Source organism: Leptinotarsa decemlineata, unplaced genomic scaffold, assembly GCF_025532065.1.
Source record: "Leptinotarsa decemlineata unplaced genomic scaffold, Ldec_3_MD MMD2_tig00000218_RagTag_RagTag, whole genome shotgun sequence".
In the NCBI taxonomy this organism is placed as follows: domain Eukaryota; kingdom Metazoa; phylum Arthropoda; class Insecta; order Coleoptera; family Chrysomelidae; genus Leptinotarsa; species Leptinotarsa decemlineata.
The window spans coordinates 2,786,661-2,809,195 of record NW_027412545.1 but is presented as its reverse complement, the minus strand read 5'-3'; the positions used below and the strand labels follow the sequence as shown (position 1 = coordinate 2,809,195).

The following is a 22,535-nucleotide window of genomic DNA, read 5'->3' as shown; positions in this document are numbered from 1 at the left end:
CACGTTACCTCAAATTGGTATCATCAGGCGATAAGTTGGCATCATCAGGTGATGGTTCTATATACTATAATATCGTTTATCTCCTGATGATGCTCGTCCTAGAGAATATTGCAGTTACAGTGTGTGTAAGTAATTTGTGTTAAGTAGTTGAAAAATTGTAAAAAATGGTTTTTCGTTAATCAGCTGTTGTCCCCTTATGAACGACAACCCTCAGCGTTGAAATTTGTGCGAGTTAAGGATTAACGAGGTCCTACCATTTAACGTGTGATACCCCAAGTATATAGCATCATCACCCCTACTGATCTATCGATAAGTCCATTGTACTTATGTGATCTAGACATTAACCACAGTATCCTTACACAAGCCATGTGAAAATTATTAAGAAAAGTCTTTGAATCCACGTAAATGCACATATCGCTTTTCGGTTAGGCATCATTGGAACACTACTGTCAGCTGTCATATTACAAAAAACGTATGTAGGCAAATGGCGGTTTTGTGGATGTGTTATTCAATTCGTGTAATCTAATAAATTTAATTTATTTTGACTTTATCGATTTAGTATATTAACTATAACGATATGTAGGTATTGAAGAACCAATGCAATATCCTAAAGTAATCATCTGTAGGCACGCAGGTGTTCATTGTGGTATTTGTTTTTTTAAATTGAATTATAATCAACTATAGCTTGAAATAAATTAGAGGATCTGCTCAACGCTTAGCAACAATGTCTAAGAGACAAGCAGAGGAAGGCTCCAGTGGCCAGCCTCCCATCAAGAAAATTCATTTCGAACCACATTTAATTGGACCAGTTTCCACTTTGGAAGAAATGGATATCAAAGTTTTACAGTTTCAGAATAAAAAACTAGCACAAGTATGTATATTATTCTAGAATATTTTATATAATACTTCTCAATAAAGCATATCATTTCTTTCTATCACCTATCGATATTCAGCCAATTTCTGTGTGAAACACTAGTTTGTAGGGGTCATGATTATGTAGTGTACCCATTTTTTTAATGATTTCAACATAATAAACAACATACTTTTCTCACACGATCTGTGGAATGCAAGTGTTTCCAGAATGCATATAATGCTTTTAGAGTCGTATTCTAACTGTAAAGTTTATTATATTTTACTTACCACAGGAGATATCATAAGTTTTGTTGGCGATACCATGATATTCTATGAAAACAGAACTCCCTGAAAGACAAGCAAGAAAATAATTTCAAACACATACATTTCTCTGGCTATTCCTCAAACTTTCCACATTATAACACTTTGAACTTCAACCTTTCAGGTAAATGGTAAATGCTTTGAAGTAATGAGATTAAAAATATAAAATTTTTGCAAATATTCATATCATGTCTATCATGGGCCTTCATTATGTGAATTTGCAAAACATATCGCTTACAAATGAAAAGCTTATATAGCAACTAGTGGTGTACCACAGGGGTCTAATTTGAATCCATTATTGTTTTTACTGTTCCTACTTCAGTTATTGAATTTAAGAGACTTATGTTTGCTGATGACTTGAAATCATTCACCTCATCAGTAATTTAATTGATAGCATGAATCTGCAGATTTTCATGAATTGTCTATAATAAATAGGCTCCAAGTAAACTTATCCAAATGGAATGACGTTGTCTAGAGAGTAATAGTTTTCAAAACAGATACTAAATCAACAATGTAAAACTGCAGCATACCGAGGTAATGGAAGACCTGCACAATAATTGTGCAGTCAATATATTTGTACCATTGAGAAAGCATAGAGGAAGTTCCTAAAATTTATCAGCTTCTGATTTTATGGAATAAACTCACCCAAACATTTTTTTATTCAGAGAAATGCAGAGTACAAACTCTCAAGAACAGAATCAACAAACATATCGACAAAACTACTGGTTTATTTGTTTACTAGCACAAATTAACATCAAGCTCAAAGTTTAAATTTCCCTGATGTTCATGAACTATAATAAAATTAGTGATTATTTAAAAATACGTGTATTTCATCAGTTGGACTTCCACTGTCTAATATAATATAAATTGTCAACCACCTTCAAACAAACATTGAAAAATTGGCCTCAAGTCAAAATTTATGTAGATACCGAGTTTATTCATTTATTTCTTGTTTGAAATTGCTCTGTAAATTGTTGGGTAATGAATGCTTCATTCATTTTATTTATAAATGCCTATTGAACCATATTATTTATTTAAATTATTTGCTGTAGAAATTTGAACAGAGATGTAGAACAGAGCAGGAACTACGACAAAGGATAGAACAGTTGGAGAAACGTCAAACTCAAGACGATGCAATGCTCAATGTTGTTAATCGTTATTGGAATCAACTCAATGAGGATATTCGAGTTCTCTTGCAGCGTTTCGATGCAGAAACTGCAGATGAGTCTGAAACCAAAAGTATAGTTGAGTTTGATTGCTATATCATGAAAGTTTATGTTTTTTCTTGTAGATGAAAGTGAAGCTACTACTTCTTTTTTGATGCAACTGTCTACATGGGATAAAGATGAACTAAATGACAAACTGGCTAATCGAGTTCAAGTATCTAGAAGGGCCGTTGCGAAAGTTATACAAGCGTTTGACAGACTGATGCAGAGAAATGAGAAAATCACATTAGCTCTTAAAGGAGAGCTTGAAGGACGTATGCATTTTAATTAATTACTGATATTTTGTTGTAACATATTTTGTTATTTCTTCCTTATGTATGTAGAAAATGCGAGATTCGGTTACTTGATCTTCTGAAAACTTTTCAGTTAACGTAGAACAACACAATCTTTTCCAACTCCTAGAGTATCTGGCATCACAGGTTTTGTTTTGTTGTCTTTCATAAAATATATTGTATATATTAATCAACTTGGTTCATTTCTTGTACACTTACCTATTCATAAATTATAATAGAGCTGGAAATTGAATTTTCTTGGTTTTGAGAAAAATGTACTATTTTGATAAATCAATAAATTATTTCATTCAATTGAATGTTCAATTTTAAATTAAAATTTCAGTATATAACAACTTTTCAATATATAGTTTCAAGGCCACATTATTTTTTTTTTTTTAGTTCTTTAGTGCTGATGTAGGAAAAGTACTATGTTTTTCTTGACAGCTTTGAACTCTTCAAATAGAAGATTAAAAATATATCTACGTTTCTGTAGTGTTTCAATTAAATTATGACAGTAATAGTTTCAATTCAATCTATAAATTTGAAAAGTAGAATCTTCAACCTCTGGCGTGAAACGAATCTGTTGAAAAATATTTTCCCTCCCGAGAACAAAAATGCTGTCTCTCGAGGCGTGTTTTGCTTTAGTAAAAGCTTTAATCATCTCTTGTCATTATTGTCTTTTGGTATGCAGTTTGTTATGTTTATAGTTTGCATTAGTTGCAAGTATTAACAGACCTTGTACAATTCATGATCTTAGGTTTATTGATAAGATATTTTTTGTTGAACATATCAATTGTCCTTATTATTTTATTTTGAAAAATGTATTCTGATGCTGTATTATAAAACACTTTTATAAATGTAATCTCTGTTTATGTATCTAGAGGAAGCACCTTCTATTGATGAAGCCATTAGAGACACCAACATACAACTACAGGCTGAAAATAGAAATCTCCAAGCTCTCCACACTTCCCTTCATGAAAAGTATCATACAAATAGCTTGAAAGTTTCTGAACTGCAAGATTCCCTAACTGCAAAGGAAACTGAAAATGCAGAACTTAAAAATCAAATTGATGACCTGCAATATGAACTTGAGAAAGTTCGCAATAGAAATGATAAGCTTGAGACACATCTTGCTGAAGCTGTGGAGAAGTTGAGAGCATATCACCAACTGCATGGAGACCCTGACAATAAAGGCAAAGAACAGAAACCACAAGCACCACAAACGAGCGTATCACAAGCTAAACTTGAGGATCTTGTGAAAGAAGTGGAGGAGTGGAAAGAGTTAGCCAATAATAGGCTTCAAGAGTTGGATAAGTTGCATCAAACCCATAGGGAAACTTTGAAAGAGGTTGAGAAGCTAAAAATGGATGTGAGTGCCATTTTATAATATGTTATGTGAGTTTTAATGATTATTTCTACAGATCAGGCAGTTGCCAGAGAGTGTTATCGTTGAGACTACGGAGTACAAATGTCTTCAGTCCCAATTTTCAGTACTGTATAATGAATCGATGCAGTTAAAGACACAATTGGATGAAGCCCGACAACAGTCACAGTCAAGCAAAAATGCCCATTTGAGAAACATTGAAATGATGGAGGTTGGTTATTTATTTCACCTAGATAGGTTTCCCTAGGAATAAAATTACCAAATAATGAATGAAATAGTTTGTAATGTGCTCTATTTCCATTTAAGTTCAAATGTGGGGTCAATCCACATGGTTTTATAGAGAAAATCAAGAATAGGAAGTTGAGAGTTAGGGGAAATTTTAGTATCACTCAATGTATCTTCGATTTCATGTGTTCCTGTACCAAAAATTATTGCATATTTGAGGGTTTTTTTAGGCTAAGTGGTCAAAATGGTGAAGTAATCGAAGAGTGTTTTAGGCCCACACATCTGTATGAAACAGAACTGCTTTTCAGTTCAACAGCAACAATGCCGTAGCTTCCTCTCTACTGTTACAGTGTTAGCGAAACATGTCTAGAAATGTAATTATTGGTTCAATGATTTGATCAGTAATGTTGTCCGATTTCCACCAATGAATACATTTTTCCAGTAACCTTTAGTAACTTGCTTTAAAGCCTTTTTAAGTAATTTTTGAATATCATTAGGTATGAGCGACTTATGCCTATACTAGCTCTATCAGATTTACTTCACAATGAAGAAGTCGTACTATTATACCCCGCGATGCTGCAAGGTCATCAATCGCATATTTTTTAAACTCATGTTTATGTATTTTGGCTTGATAGTTGGCATAATATATGAAATTGAGTCAATTTGCCAAGAGCCACTGTTCAGACCATAATAGTATATTTTAATTTTTTTAAATTGTATCGTTATGGAGCATTCTTCTACGAACTATTCTCAGAACGTATGACATGTATGCAAGAAGTTCCAGCTGCAATTTACATGCACTACAATGCACATATATTGAACTTGTGCATTGTTAACTGTTGTATTACTGTTACTTTGATTGAAATCATGTTTTTTGTACTTCAAAAAATTAAATCCGCTAAACGCACCCTGTTTTTGTTGGATAAGGTAGAAAAGACTTTTACAACTCTACAAAACATTGCACAGACTGATCCAAGAATGGAAGTCTTCAACTTTGTGTTTGACTTTCTAGAACTTAGAAGGTTCTAGCACAATGTGACTTACTTTTCAAGACCCTTCAGTCAAGCAGTATCACCTATTTCAGAGTATCTGAGCTGCCAGGAAGGACATAGTTTCCTCCAAACGTGGAGGTGAAAGTAAAGTTTAATATGAATATGTGGAACTAGTTTCAATTTGTTGATTAGTGACATCCTTAGCCAGGAAATACAGACCAGGCTCAAGGAAAAGAAACAGATATATTCAGTATACAAAATATATTTTAATATTGATATTTTAATAAAGAGCTCCTCCTATCTGAACTGAGATGTTTTTATGAAATGAAAGAATCAATCAAAATATTCATAAGTCTTTGAAAAATTTTGTTTTCGTGCTTCTGGTGGTAGAAGACATACAGCATTCCAGGAAAGGTCCTAATTTAGCATTTTTGGCTATTTAAAGAGGTGTTGATGTAGATCTGAAATAATTCACTAATTCAATATTGGCCAAATGAAGAGACCTGATATAAAAGTAAATGTTTAATTAATATTCCTTTAAGTGTTCAAACATACACTGAGTCGTCAATCCATTTCAAATAATTTGATTATTTTTTCTGCCTGAATAGAAACATTAAAAGCTTTTATTCTATAATTAAAAGAGTCGAAAAAGCCTGTTTACTCAGCTCAAAATACAATACTCCAATGAATGTGTTTCATATGTGTTTCATATCATCATTATTTATATGGAATTTTGAGATTTCTACGTAAAAGTAAAAATTTTACTTTGGCTTCTCAAGGTGAATCATTAAGAATCATTGTAGAGTCAAGTGCTCTATTCTACCTTTCAGTATTCATTTCATTGACATTTCTAGGGAGAAGAACTTATTGCACAAAAGAAATTAAGGCAGGAGGTAATGCAACTGGAAGACTTCTTGGCACAATTGAGAAAAGAATATGAAATGTTAAGAATCGAATTTGAACAGAACTTGGCCGCAAATGAACAGACAGGTCCAATAAACAGAGAAATGCGGCATTTAATCACTTCTTTACAAAACAACACTCAGCAACTCAAGGGAGAAGTTCATAGGTACCCAGAATTTACCCAATTCTGCAGGGATTGTTATTAATAATCAATTTGTAGATATAAGAGGAAGTACAAAGAAGCTAATGCAGAAATTCCAAAGTTGAGAAAAGAAATCGAAGAACTTCAAGTGAAACTCACTCAAGCACAAGGAGCGAGTCAAGATCAGAAAGAAAACATCAAAAAAGAGGAAATCAAAGAAGAAGATACATCCACTAGTGATGGTCAGCAAGTTAAAGAAGAACCAACTCTTACAGTAAAAAAAGAAGAAGATAATGCAGAGGTATTTTTTTTAATTGAAACCTATTACTATTTTGATTTACCAATATTTTAGCAAGTTGATGATGCTGAAGGCAAAGATCAAGCTGCGGGTTCAAGTGGCTCACCAACTATCAAAAAAGAAGGCGTGAAGCAGGAAAAAAACATTATTAAAAAGGAAGCCGTACTCAAGACTGAAAAGGATCACAGAGAAGCTATGAGAGCAAAAGAGGCTAAAATTGTTGAAAGTGAAATTGTACGAGATTTGAAGAATCAATTAAAGTGAGTAATGTGTCCATCAGATGAAGGAATTTTGAAAACCTATTTTTTTTTCAAGAAAAGCGCTCAATGAACAGAAGGAGATGAAATTGCTTCTCGATATGTACAAAGGTGTTAGCAAAGAGCAAAGGGATAAAGTTCAGCTTATGGCAGCAGAAAAGAAGCTGCGAACTGATCTAGAAGAACTTAGGCAAACTATAAAGAAGTTGCAGGTTATTTTAAACAATCAATAATTCTATTATTTGAAAATCACACTGCCAAATCAAAACTTCTCAAATACGAGTAGAAGTTGTTTCGTATTATCAACAATGGAAAGTTATTGAAAATGAAAAATTATTTCTTTTAGAGAGTGCCAGAAGTAAAACGAATCCACTGCCTTTTTTGAGATTTTAAAATTTGTTAATATGAAAGATGAATGAATCCAGATCAGTTGAGAATTTGTATAAATATATGAAAATGGGCCATCATATTCTATTCACAGTAATTTTAAGATATCACTACTTTGAAATTACAAATCCAGAGCTTTCAACTTATGAAAATGAAATAAGTTCAGTTAACACATTTATATTACAGTAGTGCAGTATGACAAGGTTATGTTCCAAATGTGGAAATTATAATTTGTCTGTTGTCACTAGCAAGTATATCATTTCATATACTAGAAGATTATCAGCTACGAATATTTGACATCACCCAAATTGTCAAGTTAAAAGTCTCTGTTTGCTTGATTAGGTCGCTAAAGTCCTTCATCTGGCAGGTATTCCTAGTCCCTAGTTTAATTATTATGTACTCTGAATAAACAGAAATGAAACACTTCTGAATGAATATGACATTAAATTACCTACTACGTGGTAGATCATCATGAAAAATTAGAAAACAAGAATAGAGGATTTATTATATTCGTTTGAAAATGTACTTGTAGGACGAAACTGCATTAACATTAGTTACAGATAAATACAAAGTGGTATAAAATTTTAGAAAGTTTTTTAATTCTCACTTTTTATCAATTTGACATTAGCATGGCTGTTGTTACTAAAATTGTGAAATCTTTTTTTATGCTTTGTAAAAGATTTTATATACACACATCGGAAAAGTCTAGGGATATTTTCATAACATATTAAATATCATAAAAATAAATGCATGAGGTCGTTTAATTTCGATTAAATTGGTACACTCGACCACCCTGTAGATTTCTATGGGTTGAACAAAGCCTGCAAAAACGGTAACTAATCTTTTATCAAGTTTTTTACAAACTGTAGGTTTTCGGCTAAAATGAATAATCTGAAAGTGTCGGGTTTGTACATTCTATGCAGTTCTTGCTCAGCAATTAAACTGGAAATACTGTGCTTTAACATGGAATGCCATCACTTACCATTGGCTGAGATGAATAGGGCTTCTTCAAGGTGGCATGCGACAAAATGATGTAGCTCTTCGTTTGGGGGTCTCCCAAAGTGTTATCAGTCGATTGTGGCGGCGTTTCCGTGAAACTGGCAGTCCAGCCGAACAACATCCAGGGCGAGGACGCGCTACAACTGCAGTTCAAGACCGATTTTTGGTCTTAACCGCAAGAAGACAACCGACAATCACAGCACCTGAGTTGGTTAACGTGTTGCAGCAGACGCACCAGGTAACCATTGGTCGTGATACTGTCAGAAATCGACTGCATGAAGCAGATCTCCACAACAGAAGGCCGCTTAGATGTCCACCTTTGTCGAGAGGCCATCGCGGTAGAAGATTAGAGTGGTGTCAAGAACATCAAAACTGGGATGCAAATGATTGGGCCACAGTTTTGTTTACAGACGAATCCAGATTTGGATTTCATCCAGATTCTCGTCGAGTAAGACTGTGGAGACGACCTGGAAATAATGAACGTTTGAGACACGTCCAGGAAGTCCACACATACAGAGGTGGTACAGTAATGCTATGGGACGGAATCATGATCGGCGGCAGAACCGATCTCGTTTTTCCAAATCGCTCGCTTGACAGTACCTCGACACCATTCTTCTACCTATCGTCCGTCCGTTTGCTGGTGCTGTTGGTGAAAACTTCCACCTAATGCACGATAATGCTCGTCCACATGTCGCGCGTCTAGTGACTGACTGGCTCACCAACGAAGGAGTTGATGTATTGCCATGGTCGGCACAATCACCGGACCTGAATCCCATCGAGCATGTGTGGGACATGCTTCAACGAAGAATTACTCCACATATGGGGAACATTCACACAACGTTTCAATTGAGAGAGCTTTTAATCGCTGAATGGGCAAATGTACCTCAACAAGACATTGACAATCTCATTTTGTCAATGCATGATAGATGTAGGGCCGTAATAAACCAGCGTAGAGGCCATACTTTGTACTGATTCCAATTTTTTTTGTATTATGATTTTTTTTTCGGGGTGCCAAAGCCATATTTTTTTTTAGTTTTGCTTATATGCGCACTCAGTATTTTTGACCATTTAATAAATTTTGTTGTTAGTTACATTCGTTTAATAATCACCCGTCAACTTTTTTTTCCCGATCTAAAGCGATCTAAAAAAAATTATTGCCATTTTTAAAAATATCCCTAGACTTTTCCGATGTGTGTATGTTTCACTGACAAAATCAATTATTCGAATGATAGAAATAGTGAAAAATAATTAACTGTACTTGTTAAAAAATATATTTGGTATTTTGATTTTCAACAAAAAAGTTTCCTGAATGAAGTCAAAAGTCAAATTTTGTGTTTTCTGAATAACTAAACATAATCTTATGCAGGTATGGTATTTTTCTATCACTGACCTTCCTCAATGGTTCTGCAAGTTAAATATTCAAATATCTTCAACATATTTGTTTATTCACTTTACGAATTGCTAAATATATTTGAACATAACTTCGTTTAGGAAAAATTGTATTTAATTAGATCGATATGATTTTCTACAACTATAATTAAATCAAGAGGGATGACAAGAGGAAATTAGCTGAAGATGAGGCGATGAAGAAAATCAAGCAGCTTGAGGAGCAAAAGTATGAATTACAAAAACAAGTGGCTAATCATAAACCATCAGATGGAAATTGGGGTGGACATAATGTACTCCATCAAATGAGGCCATTTGTTGGATCGCATGAAGAGGAGGCTCTGTTGAATGAAATGGAAGTTACAGGGCAAGCTTTTGAAGATATGCAGGTTAGTAACGCCGTTTTTAGCGGCGATAATGTTTACTCAACTTGAGTTTCGTACTTAGGTATTGAGAAAATATAACTGTTTAATGCGACTCCGGTTTAAACGACCAACTCCTTTTAGCGACCGTTTTTAATGATAATACGTTCGGTTTAAACGTCGCGCAATGTTTTGTTTACACAGCCTATGTACCTATACCAATACAATTGAAGAAAAAAGTGCAATATAACACCGATTAGAAGCCGGTGAATCAAATGCAGCCCTCGCAAAGAGTTTGGCATATCTCATTCTCCAATAGTTGCCAATGCCAATGTTTTGAAATGCAAACGTGTTTTTTACTCATGGGAAGTTGGATAAGGCATTCTTACAGTGGTTCAAGCTTCAGCGCTACCGGGAAATACCCGTTAATGGACCTCTTCTACAAAAGAAAGCAAACTTTTTTGCTAGACAGTTAAAGTAAGGCACAACATCGTTAGTGGTAAAGATTGCTGGCGAGTCTTTGTCTTTGAAATTTTTAATGCAGATGAGAATTTTTTTTCTAAATTAACCGCGGACAAGACGTTGAAATTCAAAGGTGAAAAATGTACAGAAGGAAAATTATCAAAGGAGAGAATAACTGTGATGGTGGCAGCCAACATGAACGGCACAGTTAAAAAAACTTCTCTTAATCAGAAAATCCCAACGTTCCCGACGTTTTGAAAGTTTATGGCATTTGCCAGTGGATTGTGAGAGCAATCGAAGAGCCTGGATAACGGCTGACATTTTCACCAAATGGGTAGGCACATGGAATTGTGAACTTACGAAAAATAACAAGAAAATCTTGCTGTTAGTTGACAACTGTCCAGCACATTCCCATATTGCAGACATGAAAAGCATAACCCACGACATCAGTGTTGCAACCCATGGATCAAGGGGTTATTCGTAGCTTTAAAAACACATGTTCGTAAAAACCTTGTCCTGAAAATGATCCAGTTTCTAGGCATCTGCAACAGTGTTAAGTACCCAAATCACTGTTCTTGATGTTATTCTAATGATTCAAGATGCCTGGAACCAACTCAAGCAAGGGACAATTTTTAACTATTACAAACACGCTGGTTTTGTGCAAAGCACAATAGGATGACATACCACTGAGCCTTTGGGCGAGGGCTATTGATAGGCATTAGTTACTCATAACAATCGAGAACTGTGAACAATACGCGTGTGACATGATGTCCAATGATATCAATCCGGACAGCTAAATAAAAGACTAATGAACTAATGTACTCTTTACTACTAATAAAAAAATTAAATTAAAAAAACTAAACTACGCCTCCCATGCCATACAAAGAAACCGCCGACATTCGGTAACTATTCAGTTTTTATGCCATTCGAATTGACTTCGTATATACTATACTTAAGAAATAATCTTGCCTTTTTGTGCGTCCTCTGGTTAATACGTTATAGGAAATCCGGTCTCTTGAAGGTCGTTTTATCAGGATGCCACTATATATCACTTATCACATAACAATGAGTCGAAACAGTATCAAAGCAAATATTAGTATTAAAAAACTAGTTTTAGAATTAGTTTGAAAGAAACTATTGAACACTGTTGCTAAAATATATGTTAGCTTTATTCCAAAAACAGTCAAATTTGAACAGTATAAAATACGAATAGTTACTGAGGTTATACAACTTTCAAGTTCGGAATAGTGCTCCAAGTTTCTATCGGACTAATTTTGCTATTCCAGTAACACGATTTTGCTAAAATATATCACTGACAATTTTAACAACCAATGAATTTTATTTTGAGGTTATATATGTATCTCTTTTTTGGATTCTTAGGAACAAAATTCGCGATTGATACAACAACTCAGAGAAAAAGATGATGCTAATTTCAAACTTATGTCTGAGAGAATCAAATCTAATCAATTGCATAAACTGGCGAGAGAAGAAAAAGATGTTTTGAAGGAACAAGTTGGGACACTCACTACCCAGGTGGATTCTGCAAACCTTGTTGTCAGAAAACTGGAAGAGAAAGAAAGAATTTTACAAAACACTCTTGCCACAGTGGAAAAGGAGCTGACTTTGAGGCAGCAAGCTATGGAAATGCACAAGAGGAAAGCTATCGAATCAGCTCAGTCTGCAGCCGATTTGAAACTTCATTTAGGTAAGTACAAGTATACAAAGTGTGTACAATTTTTTTAATTATAATAGTAACAACAGGTGAAAAATTTAAACAAAATAATTTTAATAAGAACTTAATACTTCACTGAAAACATAATTAGGAAATAGTAAATATTGTGGTTCTGATATTCAAAATTTGTTGTTAAAATATTTTTCGGTACATAAAAAAGGTGATGAAAATAATATATTGCCACATCAAGGTACATTCAGTGATTTGGAAATCATGGAATTTGCTTATTTGAATCGACTCATTGTTTTTCTAGAAAACAACAAAATTCTTTCTCATGATTAACATGGTTTCAGAAGTGGTAACAGTATGTTAACAGTGAATCATTCATTTCATCAGTATAATTTATAGTTGTTAGACAATGGGAAATGCCCTGTTGTGATTTTTTGTGATTTCAGTAGAACATTTGACTGCCTTGACCTTGGCAAACTACTTTTCAAATTACAAGAGTGTATAATATAGAATACTTGGTTGATCAAATTAGTTGATCATGTAAAAAAATCATACTTTATGAATGAATGACAACTCGGTTTTTAACTAATTCTTTCTGCCCCAACACAGAAGAAACTCATATTTTGCAAGAATTGAATGGTGAAAAAACTAGGGTACTACTATAACATTTTTGGATATTCATTCTGATAACACTTTAAGTTGGAAAACTCTAATGCAGCGTACTTAGTCTGTTAATAGGGGTCATTTGTTTCATCTTTCGGCTCAAAGAAAAATAAATACATAAAAAAAAAGCTGAGTATTAGGTCTCTATCTTGTGATTTTCATCAATAAATGATGGGAAGCTGTACTTATGAAATACAAATAAGTGCCCTCTATTATTTTTTCACTCAGGTCAAACTGTTACTACAGTTCTTTTTATTTCAGAAAAATATCATTCCCAAATGAAGGAAGCTCAACAAGTCGTGGCAGAGAAAACGAGCTCCCTTGAAGCAGAAGCTTACAAAACAAAAAGACTTCAAGAAGAAATTGCTCAGCTCAAGCGAAAGGGTGAGAGGATGAAGAAGATGGAAATGGCGGGAACTACGCTAGATGAGGTTATGATGGAAGAAATAAGGGAGTATAAGGAAACACTTACATGTCCGTCTTGTAAGGTAAAAAGGAAAGATGCGGTCCTCTCAAAATGTTTCCACGTATTCTGCTATGATTGTCTCAAAACGAGATATGAAACTAGGCAGAGGAAATGTCCTAAGTGTAATTGTGCATTTGGTGCGAATGATTATCACCGTTTATATCTGTCTAACTAAGTTTTTCTGTGAACTAAAAATAAGTACATGTGATTGGTTAATGCTTTTTTTGATCGTAAACTTTTTTATATATGGAATAAAAACCCTCAAATGTCTGCTTAGTTTTTCCCATTTGTTTAAAATATTTCGTGAATATTTTTGCTAACCTAACCTAAGAACCAAATGTCGAACTCAAATTTTCAAGAATACAAAATATATTTTTCAGAGAATCATTGGTGATGAATTAATGACAATAACTTCCCTTATGAAAAACAAAAAAAAACGAGGGTTTCATAGAAGTCCATCTCTAGTCCCTTACACAGAGCTTTGCCTGTCACCAAAATGGAGTTCATTTGACTGATTAAATTTTCCCCTCCTACATTTAGAAGGAAAAAGAAAGTAGAAACACGCTTTCTATTGTCAAAAAGAATTGCAGAAGGCTATAGACAAAGCTCTGTAAGAGCCACTTACTTTGTACAGCATTCAAACAAGCAGGCAATTAGATGGTAGCTGGAAGGCGGTGTTTCATATCATTATGACTGTATGTCACCTGAAGAGACAATTTTATTCTTGTCATGATGACTGTTCGTATAAACATTCTTATGGTAAATTCACTTAATAGCAGCAGTAGAAATTTAATTATCATTTGAAAGAGACTATTTTGGAAGAGATCTAGTTTTTAGGAAAAAAGTTTTTTTTTGCTTTCTATTTCTCAATAATTTAAATAAAAAATGTGAGGGACATCCTAAAAAAAGTAATGAATGATTGAATTTTGTCAGTATTTCTCCCAACTCGAGTAAAAACAATGGTCGTTTCACACATTTGATATGAATTTTATGATTGATTTGGCCGTTACTTGATGAAGATCCATAGTAATTTCATAAAGTACACCTCACGATTTGATCTCAACAAACAAGTTTGTTTATAAAATTTGAAATGAACTTTGCAACAGTTGAAACTAATTCATATCGCCTAATTTAATGGTCATGGGAAAAAAATTCTTGGGTTTCACTTCGCCATCTTCATACAGAAAGTTGTGGAGAACTTCCAAAGTGAAAGCAAAAAAGCTGTTTTCCCAAAAACCAGAAAACTATACACTTCAGCAACTTTTGATGCTTCATAAAGCTTAGATCAGATCTTCTTTGGAGTATTTTTCTCATGTGTGGAGCCCCACATCTAAGCATACCTTGAAGCTGCTGGATTTAATTCAGAAAAGAGCCATCCACCTGATTGGAGATCTGAACATCACTTGCAACCTTGATAGTCTGGAACATCGAAGATAGGTTGGAGATTTATCTCTCTTTTATAGATACTTTCACGGGAGATGTTCAAGTGACTTGCACATTTGATTCCACCAAGAGCGGTACATATCAGAAATACGCGACGGACTGGGGCTACTCCTCGTTTTTGAGGTTCAACTCAGTACACCTCGAACTTCACTGTTTAAGAACTCTTTCATTTGCAGAACTACGTTCATGTGGAATAATCTCCCTGAGAACGTTTTTCCAAATGAATTTAATCTCCAGCGTTACAAATCCAACTTTAAATCGCTACTTTTGCACAGGCACAGCTCTTGGAGCGCCTTCAAGATTTTCCTATAATGCTTGTGTCCTTAAAAAAAAACCTGTTTTTGTTGTCGATTTGATGGGTACTTCCGTAATTAAGAAGCATTTCATATAAAACAAAGACTTAATGTTCAGAATTCATGTACTTTTTTCTGCTGTACAAAAATCATATACATTTTGGAACGTATTTTGAAAGGGAGGGGTGAGTCTCAATGAGAGTGACACAATTCATTAATGAATTGATTTTTGTTCGAAATGGCAAAAATTTGGGCGTTACTGATTAATGAACCCTTTTTTTATAGAACTAGGGATAGAATTGATTTTATCATTTTCTTTTTTTGGAAAGTGTAAAGGTCTATTCCGACTACCTTTAAAATTTGAACAGATTTACTTATATGAGGAAACATTGCTATAGAAGGCATGTTGAACCCTTGGTATCTCTTGGCTTGAAGTTACATGAATACATACATACATACAATAGTATAAATGACTTTGGAAAATATTTAAATAAGCAAAGTACTTAATAAATAAATTTATTTACAATAATGGCAATATAATACATTCAGAAAAATACGAATTTTGTCAATGCACCACTCATATTGTTACATTTAAATTTTCCTTTCGCGGAATTTAAGTGTGCGGTTTACATTATTGAATATCAAAAAAAAATGAAATTTTAACCTGTAGAACTGATGATTATTGTAAAAAATGTTAAATATAAAATTGCTCAGTATAAAATAATACCATCAAAATGAAATATTCTTAGTTCCTTTGGACGTGGAAGCAGTAAATGGCATTATTCAGCCTTTTATGATTATCAAGATGTTAAATTTAGATAACGCTTAAAATACATGCTACAAATTGAATGGCAATTTTTCACAACCCTAATTCACAATCTATGAGAAAAATGTTTAAATAAAACAATTCAACAAATAACAGAAGTATAAACAATGTTTTTCATAATTTTGATTCAATTGCTAAAATATGAAAAAATCAGTAAAATATGTTACTTAAAAAACGAAAATTAAAGTAAACATTCAGTTTTATGGTGATTAAAACTCTGTTGGGGATGGTGTTGCTTATAGTTAGCTCATCCTGTATTTTTCACAAACCTTTTAAACAACTGCGTGACACTACAAACATTAACCTATCAAAAACAACGTTTTCATGTACCATACTCAGGCAGTTGAATTAATAGCGGATGTTATTTCTAAGCCAGCCACAGCCTGCAACAAGGCCGCATTAGCATTAAAATCCGAAGGTACCAAAGGTACTGACGATGCACTCTGAAAGCTAATTTCTTCTAAATCCCTCTGCAGTTTTCCGAGAGACGCACACTGTTGAACTACAGGTTGAATGCTCTGCAGTACCTGAAAACAATTTTAATCTTTTAGTAACTCTTTATCATCTGGGGTCCAAGGTCAAATTTTGTCAGGCTTGCTTTTTGATGTACAGAACTTATAAACAATTTGAAATCTGATTATTTTTTCCTTTGGTAGTATGTATTACATCAAGATGAGTATTATTGGAACTTATTATATTATGATCATGCAATTTAGAATGTTTCAATAATCGAATATTACTTTTCAGTTGATTTTTAGACAATTCATATAGGAATTTAGCTTTTTCGAAGAGTATTAAATGATTCAAAGTCATATCATTAGTCAGTTTGTATATTTCCAAAGATGGAGTATCCCATGGTTTATTATATTATTTTATAGCTTAATTCATTAAACAATAAATTATATTTTTTTGTCTTTTAGTGCAGGTTGACCAAATTTTAATGAGATATCTAATTCACAGATATTTAATTCGCAGAGCGATTATCTAAAAAATGTATACTTATGATTGCTCCCAGCAGTCGTAAATCGATTTTTCAATTTTATTTATACAACTTGACTATGTTTTTCAACTTGCTTGATTAGTTTGTTTTCAATTTTTAGATTCAGTTTTATATTATTCATATTTTTTTCTTCTTGAAAATCATTAATTTTTTTCTAAGTTGATTTTTAAATCGAGGTCATTCAACCATTTCTCAATTTTTTTCATGTCGTTATTTATAATTATTTTCAATTAATTCTCAGTTGTATTAGACCTGTCACTGCTGACTTGAGTTTGGTTGGATTGCATATTGAAATTTATCAAAATCAATACCTATAAATTTTTATAAAATTCACCTCCTTCATAGATTGGTTTAAGAATAGATTTTTCAGACAATCAGGACAAATATCTTTTTCAATACATTTATTGATTATTATTGATAAAGGAAGTTTTATTTAATCAACAATTTCTTTTTAAGTTTTTGGGGATAATTTCATTACACAAGCTTCAATTATTTTATAAAATACAATTAAGTAAATAATCTGATCAATTGGGAGTTTGTTGGGTTATTATGTTCATTAACATCATTATCATCTCGTTTAACTGAAATGTTTGCAGCTGTAAATTTTTCACGTAACACTGAACTGAAACAAGTCTTGTGAGATTTTGATTGGAATTTTTGTTGGTTCCTTGGAAATATCACAAAATGACCAAAAACAACTTTAGAAGATGAAAATGTTTCTACTTTCAGACGACATTGTTCTGTAGCTCTAATATTGTTCTTATTATGAGTAGAACCATCAAATACAAATACATACTGAATGTATTTATTAAAAGTGTTTATTTTTCCCTCCTGTACAACAAGGTGTAATAGATCTTCTATCTCAATGATGTATGTATGATGATGATGTATATTGTGTGTGAAGGAGTGCATATTAGTATTTTCAATATCTGAAATGGCGATATTTGCATAATGGTAACTCGTAGGAAAAAGCAATATTTGTTGAAAATTGCACAGTCTCCAACTTTCATTGCATCTACTTTTACAAAAACACTCACTGAAAAATGCAAAAATAGATTTTTTTGAACTTTTTTCTCTAATAATCTTTTTAGCACTCTCCAGGTCTTTGTGCAAGCTTGCTATTTTTGTTGTTTATGGTGAGTGGATTATATATCTGCCGGTAGATACAACTAAGAAATTGTCACCTTCAACTGTAGAAGAAAACGGAAATTTTGCGACTGGAAAAATTCAACTTACCTCTAATGCACAATCAATTGCATCATATTGTTTCTTCGATTCATTGAGGGCCTCCTTCAAGCTTTCTGACAGAACCTGTCGGCTGGTCAAAAATTCCTGAGTCAATTCCTTAAGATGTTTCTCCTTTTCAGATAACTTCTCTTTTAGAATTGGTATCTAAAAATAGAAATTGGCATAAATTTATTGCATAATATAAATAATATATCTCAAGTAATGAATAAATCATGACTCAGTTCACCGTTATGAATTTTTAATTGAATTATGGAACTTTCTCCGTTAAGTGTTATTAAAATTATAAATAGAATACACTGGTTTCAAATGAGGCGTGTAATATACATTATCGAGGATAATTTCCGCACAATTTGTTGAAAAACTTTCAACTATGAGAGAAAAGTCAGAGTTTAGCGTTTAATTATTTTACTTTTAAAATACTTATAAAATAGTAAACATTAGAATGGATACATGAGTGGTTATGAAAAATTTTAAACTTTTATTCGTTAAAGTAACTTAATTCCAGTCATCTCAAAAATACAATGAAATATTCTTAAAACTGTAATGTTTGTAAAAAGGTTCAAAAGATTGTGCTAATCTTACGAAAAATGCAAGCTGAAATATAAGCATAACATACTTTTAGAAACAAAGCATGTTTTTCATTTCCAATTTAATTTCTGATGCCTAGCAATTCTCAAAATATGACCTACTCAAGTCTCTCCATTAAACTGTGGATAGTAACAAGGATTATTGTAGTAAGGAAGAAAATTGTATAGGTACCACTTGTTTAAAAAAATTGAATTCTCAAATCCATTATCTTGACATTAATGCACTTAACCTGAGGCTACAGAGAGTGTGCACCAATAACTACTATAACGGTATTCTATCCTAAACTTCTTCAGGAAATCTCCAGTTTCAAAGGTCTATACTGTCTGTCTAAGAACAGGAGGATCAACTTGGGAAAATTGGAAACCGTCAGATATAAAGTCAGTTAAAATACGAAAAAGTTGATTATTTTAGAGCTTATTTATATGACATTTTGAATTTTGGAATATTCCAATCATTTTTGGAGGAATTCAAAAGAAACAGAATTTTGCTAACTTGGTTTTATTTTATTTTTTTGATATTTGAGAAGATATAGAAGGAAATTAACCTTTTTCACAACAACTACACTGGTGTAACACCATAATCATTCGTTTAGTAAACTTTGAACATTATTTGAATAAGCTCTAAAATGGGCAACTTTTTTCTAATTTAACTGACTTTGTATCTACTATGGTATCCGATTTAGCATGCGGGCCCTCCTAATCTTGGAAACCTAATATATCTTACAACTTTGCTCCTTGCACAATTTTCGATTCACTTGTATATATTTCGTCGCCACAAAAAGATACCCAAGATAATTTCATTTAGACTATTCAGGGGTGAATAGATTTAGAAAAATCATCCTAAACTTGACAAGTCGTACCTGTCACCACTTTGGAATTTCCATCCAGAATAATAAGGTTAATAGTATGTTATATAATAATATCTCAATACAATGGCAGTACATAATTGAATTGTTTGTTAGCACCAAATCAATTAATATGCATGAAGACTGAGAAATATCAGTTAAGAGCACAGAAACAATATAGCTTTATAATGAAATTAGCTGTACTTGATTTGCTGATTAACCAAGCTATTGTTTGTTACTTGAATTGAACAATAGATATCAATAAACATGTGCTGTTGATGTGAAACACCTTGAAACTACACGAAAAGGTTACTGTGATGCTTACCTCATTATTGGCTGATACAAGTCTACCCAAAATATCGGGCGATGGAAGTTCTCCAGTTTTTTCCCACTTTTTCATTTCTTCCGCAACAGATTCCTCTTTCATTTTATTATCTAACTCTGCTTTGGACAATGCAGTGGACAGTTCACAAACGTCCTGATTCAATTTCTGTAATGATTAAGAATATTTATATTAGGTAGGAACAAGTTTCACAAATATTTGGGATTTAATAAATGTTCCCACAAATTCTTCTAGAAGGCAAATTTTGAAATATATAGTGTAGCGTAAAAATATACTGAGTATTTCAATAATTGAACACCTCAACATTTTTCCAAAACAAACTGAACAAAAAATTGCTACTTTTTGAGATTGAGGAACTGGAATTTCTGGGATATTTTATATATAATCCATCCATAATTTTTCCCAAAAACCTAACCTATACATCTTACACTTCATAGTGTTCCATAAAAGTTGGAATAGCAATGATGTATGTATCATGTTATGACCTTTTTTACATACATTTTTTGTAGACATTGTAAAGAATGATATGGATCCATTTCATATTCTATTCAAGAATTGTATTTTTTCTATTTTTTGAGAAATCATTAAAGGTACTAAAAATTCTTTTCAGTTCCTGGTAATTTATGAGAATTTTTTCTTCAATGGCTTATTGAAAAAAAAAATAAGTACATTTTTTTTTCTGAAAACATAATGACATGATATTTTTCCATTTTCTCCAAGAATACATAATTCGTTTTCATTTTCCTATTTGATTATTGCTATGGAAGTTATTTGCCTTTTAGCAAGTCAATCCTTTCCGAAAATAGGCTCAAAAGGAGAATATATATTTTTTTTATTTTTTCCGAAAATGAGAAATAAAATTTTAGTAAATGTCTCACTTCATTTTCTTTAAAGTATCTGACTCATCATTAGAAATTTTGAGTTCCTTCTTGACTATAGTAAACTACTTTCTCTTTAGAAAAATATAACTGATTATAAAATTGAAATGGAAAAGATCTTTTAGAAAAATGAAAGTAAAGTCCTACAATATTTCAAAGTGAAAGATTGTATGGATATGAAAACCTGTATTTTCAAATAAATATCTTATGGAAATGAAAAAAGTTTTCACAATAAATATTGGTATGTAATAATTATTTTGCCTCAAATAAACTACTTATAATTGCAAAATCCACATTATACATTTCTTCTCATTCTGCATATTTTCATAAATTTTAGTTTGGTAACATTTGGTAATATAATGTAGTCAAAAATATATTACCTCGACCTCCTCCCTCTGCTTGTTCAACTCAGTTTTGAGACTGTCCATTTCGGCATTTTTCCTGCTCACTTGAGCCAAAAGATCCTTTACTTCTGTTTTCAGTCTTGCCCCGAGTATTTCCCAATCTTTCAACTGTTTAACCACAACCTTGTTGGTTTCCTTTTGCTTATCGACTTGTTCGGATAAGGTGTCCTTGTGTTCCTGCAACTCATTCATGCAGTCTTCGTTCTCGAGTTGAATTATTCTAATAACTTTCAATAGTCTTGTTATCAGGTTATCGACGTCGATGACTTGATCCACGAGAGAGACAGATGGAAACATTTCACTTAACGACGCCAAATCACATGTAAAGGAAGTAGTCATACTGCCATATAAACTCACGCTAGTGGGTTCTGACATTTGTCTATTGTAAATAGCATTGGATAGGTCTGTGAGGCTTTCACTGTGTGTCAAACGAGAACTCATCATACTTCCATGACCAGAAGACACTAGATTTTGGGAATGGCCGTCGGGTATAACAACGTCTTCTAATACGTGTTCCATCATGAGGCAGGGTTCGGTTTCTGAGTCGAGCATTTCGTTCGAACTGAAAAACATTTTGAAAATGAACATTCTCTAGTTTGAATTCATAAAAAAATATCCAAATCCAATGATTTATTCTAAAATTATTTGCGAACTGGGAGAAACAAAATAATACATTTATTATTTTATAAAGTAAAAGAACACCTTGGACTGGACTTCGCCACAAATATAAAAATGTTACAATAGGTAATAAAAAAAAACAGGAAGACAAAAAAGAAGGAAAAATATTTAAAAATACAAAAATAGAGATGAGAAAGGGCTAAAGAAAATTATTTTAGTTATTTTTCCAGTCTGTTGGTCTAGTGTCGAATATAGAGACACTTTCGTCTGGATTCTCAGTTAGTTCCTCTGAATGCTAAAGAGATGCTGTTTAAGATAAAATTTTAAATACATTTTCTTTCAAAGTAAAATAATTGTTTTACCATTTATGGAAATAATTTATTGTGGATGATATATAGTAAAAATATCGTTGAAATATTTCTTTTTTATGGACAGGAATGCTTCAACACTACCTTTTTATGCATATTCAGATTATGCATATCTATTGCTAAGCTGGTTAACGTAAAAACGGATTTAAACAGATTCTATAAATAGATGCTAATATAAGTAAGGGGGACTCCTGTATTAGGAAATTTTGAAGCATATGCATGCTGCACGAAAACGTCTACAATTAAACATATTCAACTGCTTCAAATCCGCAAATTTTTGTGAAATTTTAGGTACTCTTCTAATACCGATTATCAACCTCTGATGCAACAATTTTGAATTTTCTGTATGAGACTCCTGTCATTCTAAACATGAAAAGATAAATAACATCACAGTGGTTAAATTA

General features: G+C 32.7%; 2 protein-coding genes across 3 annotated transcripts in view; one reads left to right on the top strand and one right to left on the bottom strand.

The window, feature by feature from the left end:
- The first annotated feature begins 467 nt into the window (after positions 1–467).
- Positions 468–13,548, top strand: Bre1 (E3 ubiquitin-protein ligase Bre1). Its single transcript, XM_023168366.2, has 12 exons — positions 468–871; positions 2,226–2,412; positions 2,465–2,653; positions 3,553–4,040; positions 4,093–4,266; positions 6,127–6,341; positions 6,396–6,618; positions 6,670–6,875; positions 6,931–7,084; positions 9,806–10,033; positions 11,849–12,173; positions 13,074–13,548. The coding sequence occupies exons 1-12, from the start codon at positions 725–727 to the stop codon at positions 13,451–13,453; spliced, it is 2,916 nt and encodes a 971-aa protein (XP_023024134.2). The 5' UTR covers positions 468–724; the 3' UTR covers positions 13,454–13,548.
- A 1,966-nt stretch (positions 13,549–15,514) lies between these two features.
- corn (microtubule-binding protein cornetto) overlaps positions 15,515–22,535 on the bottom strand; it is a 100,492-nt gene continuing 93,471 nt past the window's right edge. For both annotated transcript variants that reach the window (XM_074173266.1, XM_023168365.2), the window contains exons 6-9: positions 21,122–21,707; positions 19,846–20,010; positions 18,077–18,232; positions 15,515–16,367 (exon numbers count right to left, since the gene is read on the bottom strand). In XM_074173266.1, coding sequence (XP_074029367.1) covers positions 16,176–16,367; positions 18,077–18,232; positions 19,846–20,010; positions 21,122–21,707 — 1,099 coding nt within the window. In that variant the 3' untranslated portion in view covers positions 15,515–16,175. The remainder of the gene's footprint in view (positions 16,368–18,076; positions 18,233–19,845; positions 20,011–21,121; positions 21,708–22,535) is intronic.

What these genes read in the sequence shown, in the direction of transcription:
- Bre1 (XM_023168366.2), top strand. Translation starts at nt 725, where the DNA reads ATGTCTAAGAGACAAGCAGAGGAAGGCTCCAGTGGCCAGCCTCCCATC. An exon ending in GATTTGAAGAATCAATTAAA is followed by an intron (nt 6,876 to 6,930) that starts GTGAGTAATGTG and finishes TTTTTTTTCAAG; the next exon opens with AAAAGCGCTCAATGAACAGA. An exon ending in AAGCTTTTGAAGATATGCAG is followed by an intron (nt 10,034 to 11,848) that starts GTTAGTAACGCC and finishes TTGGATTCTTAG; the next exon opens with GAACAAAATTCGCGATTGAT.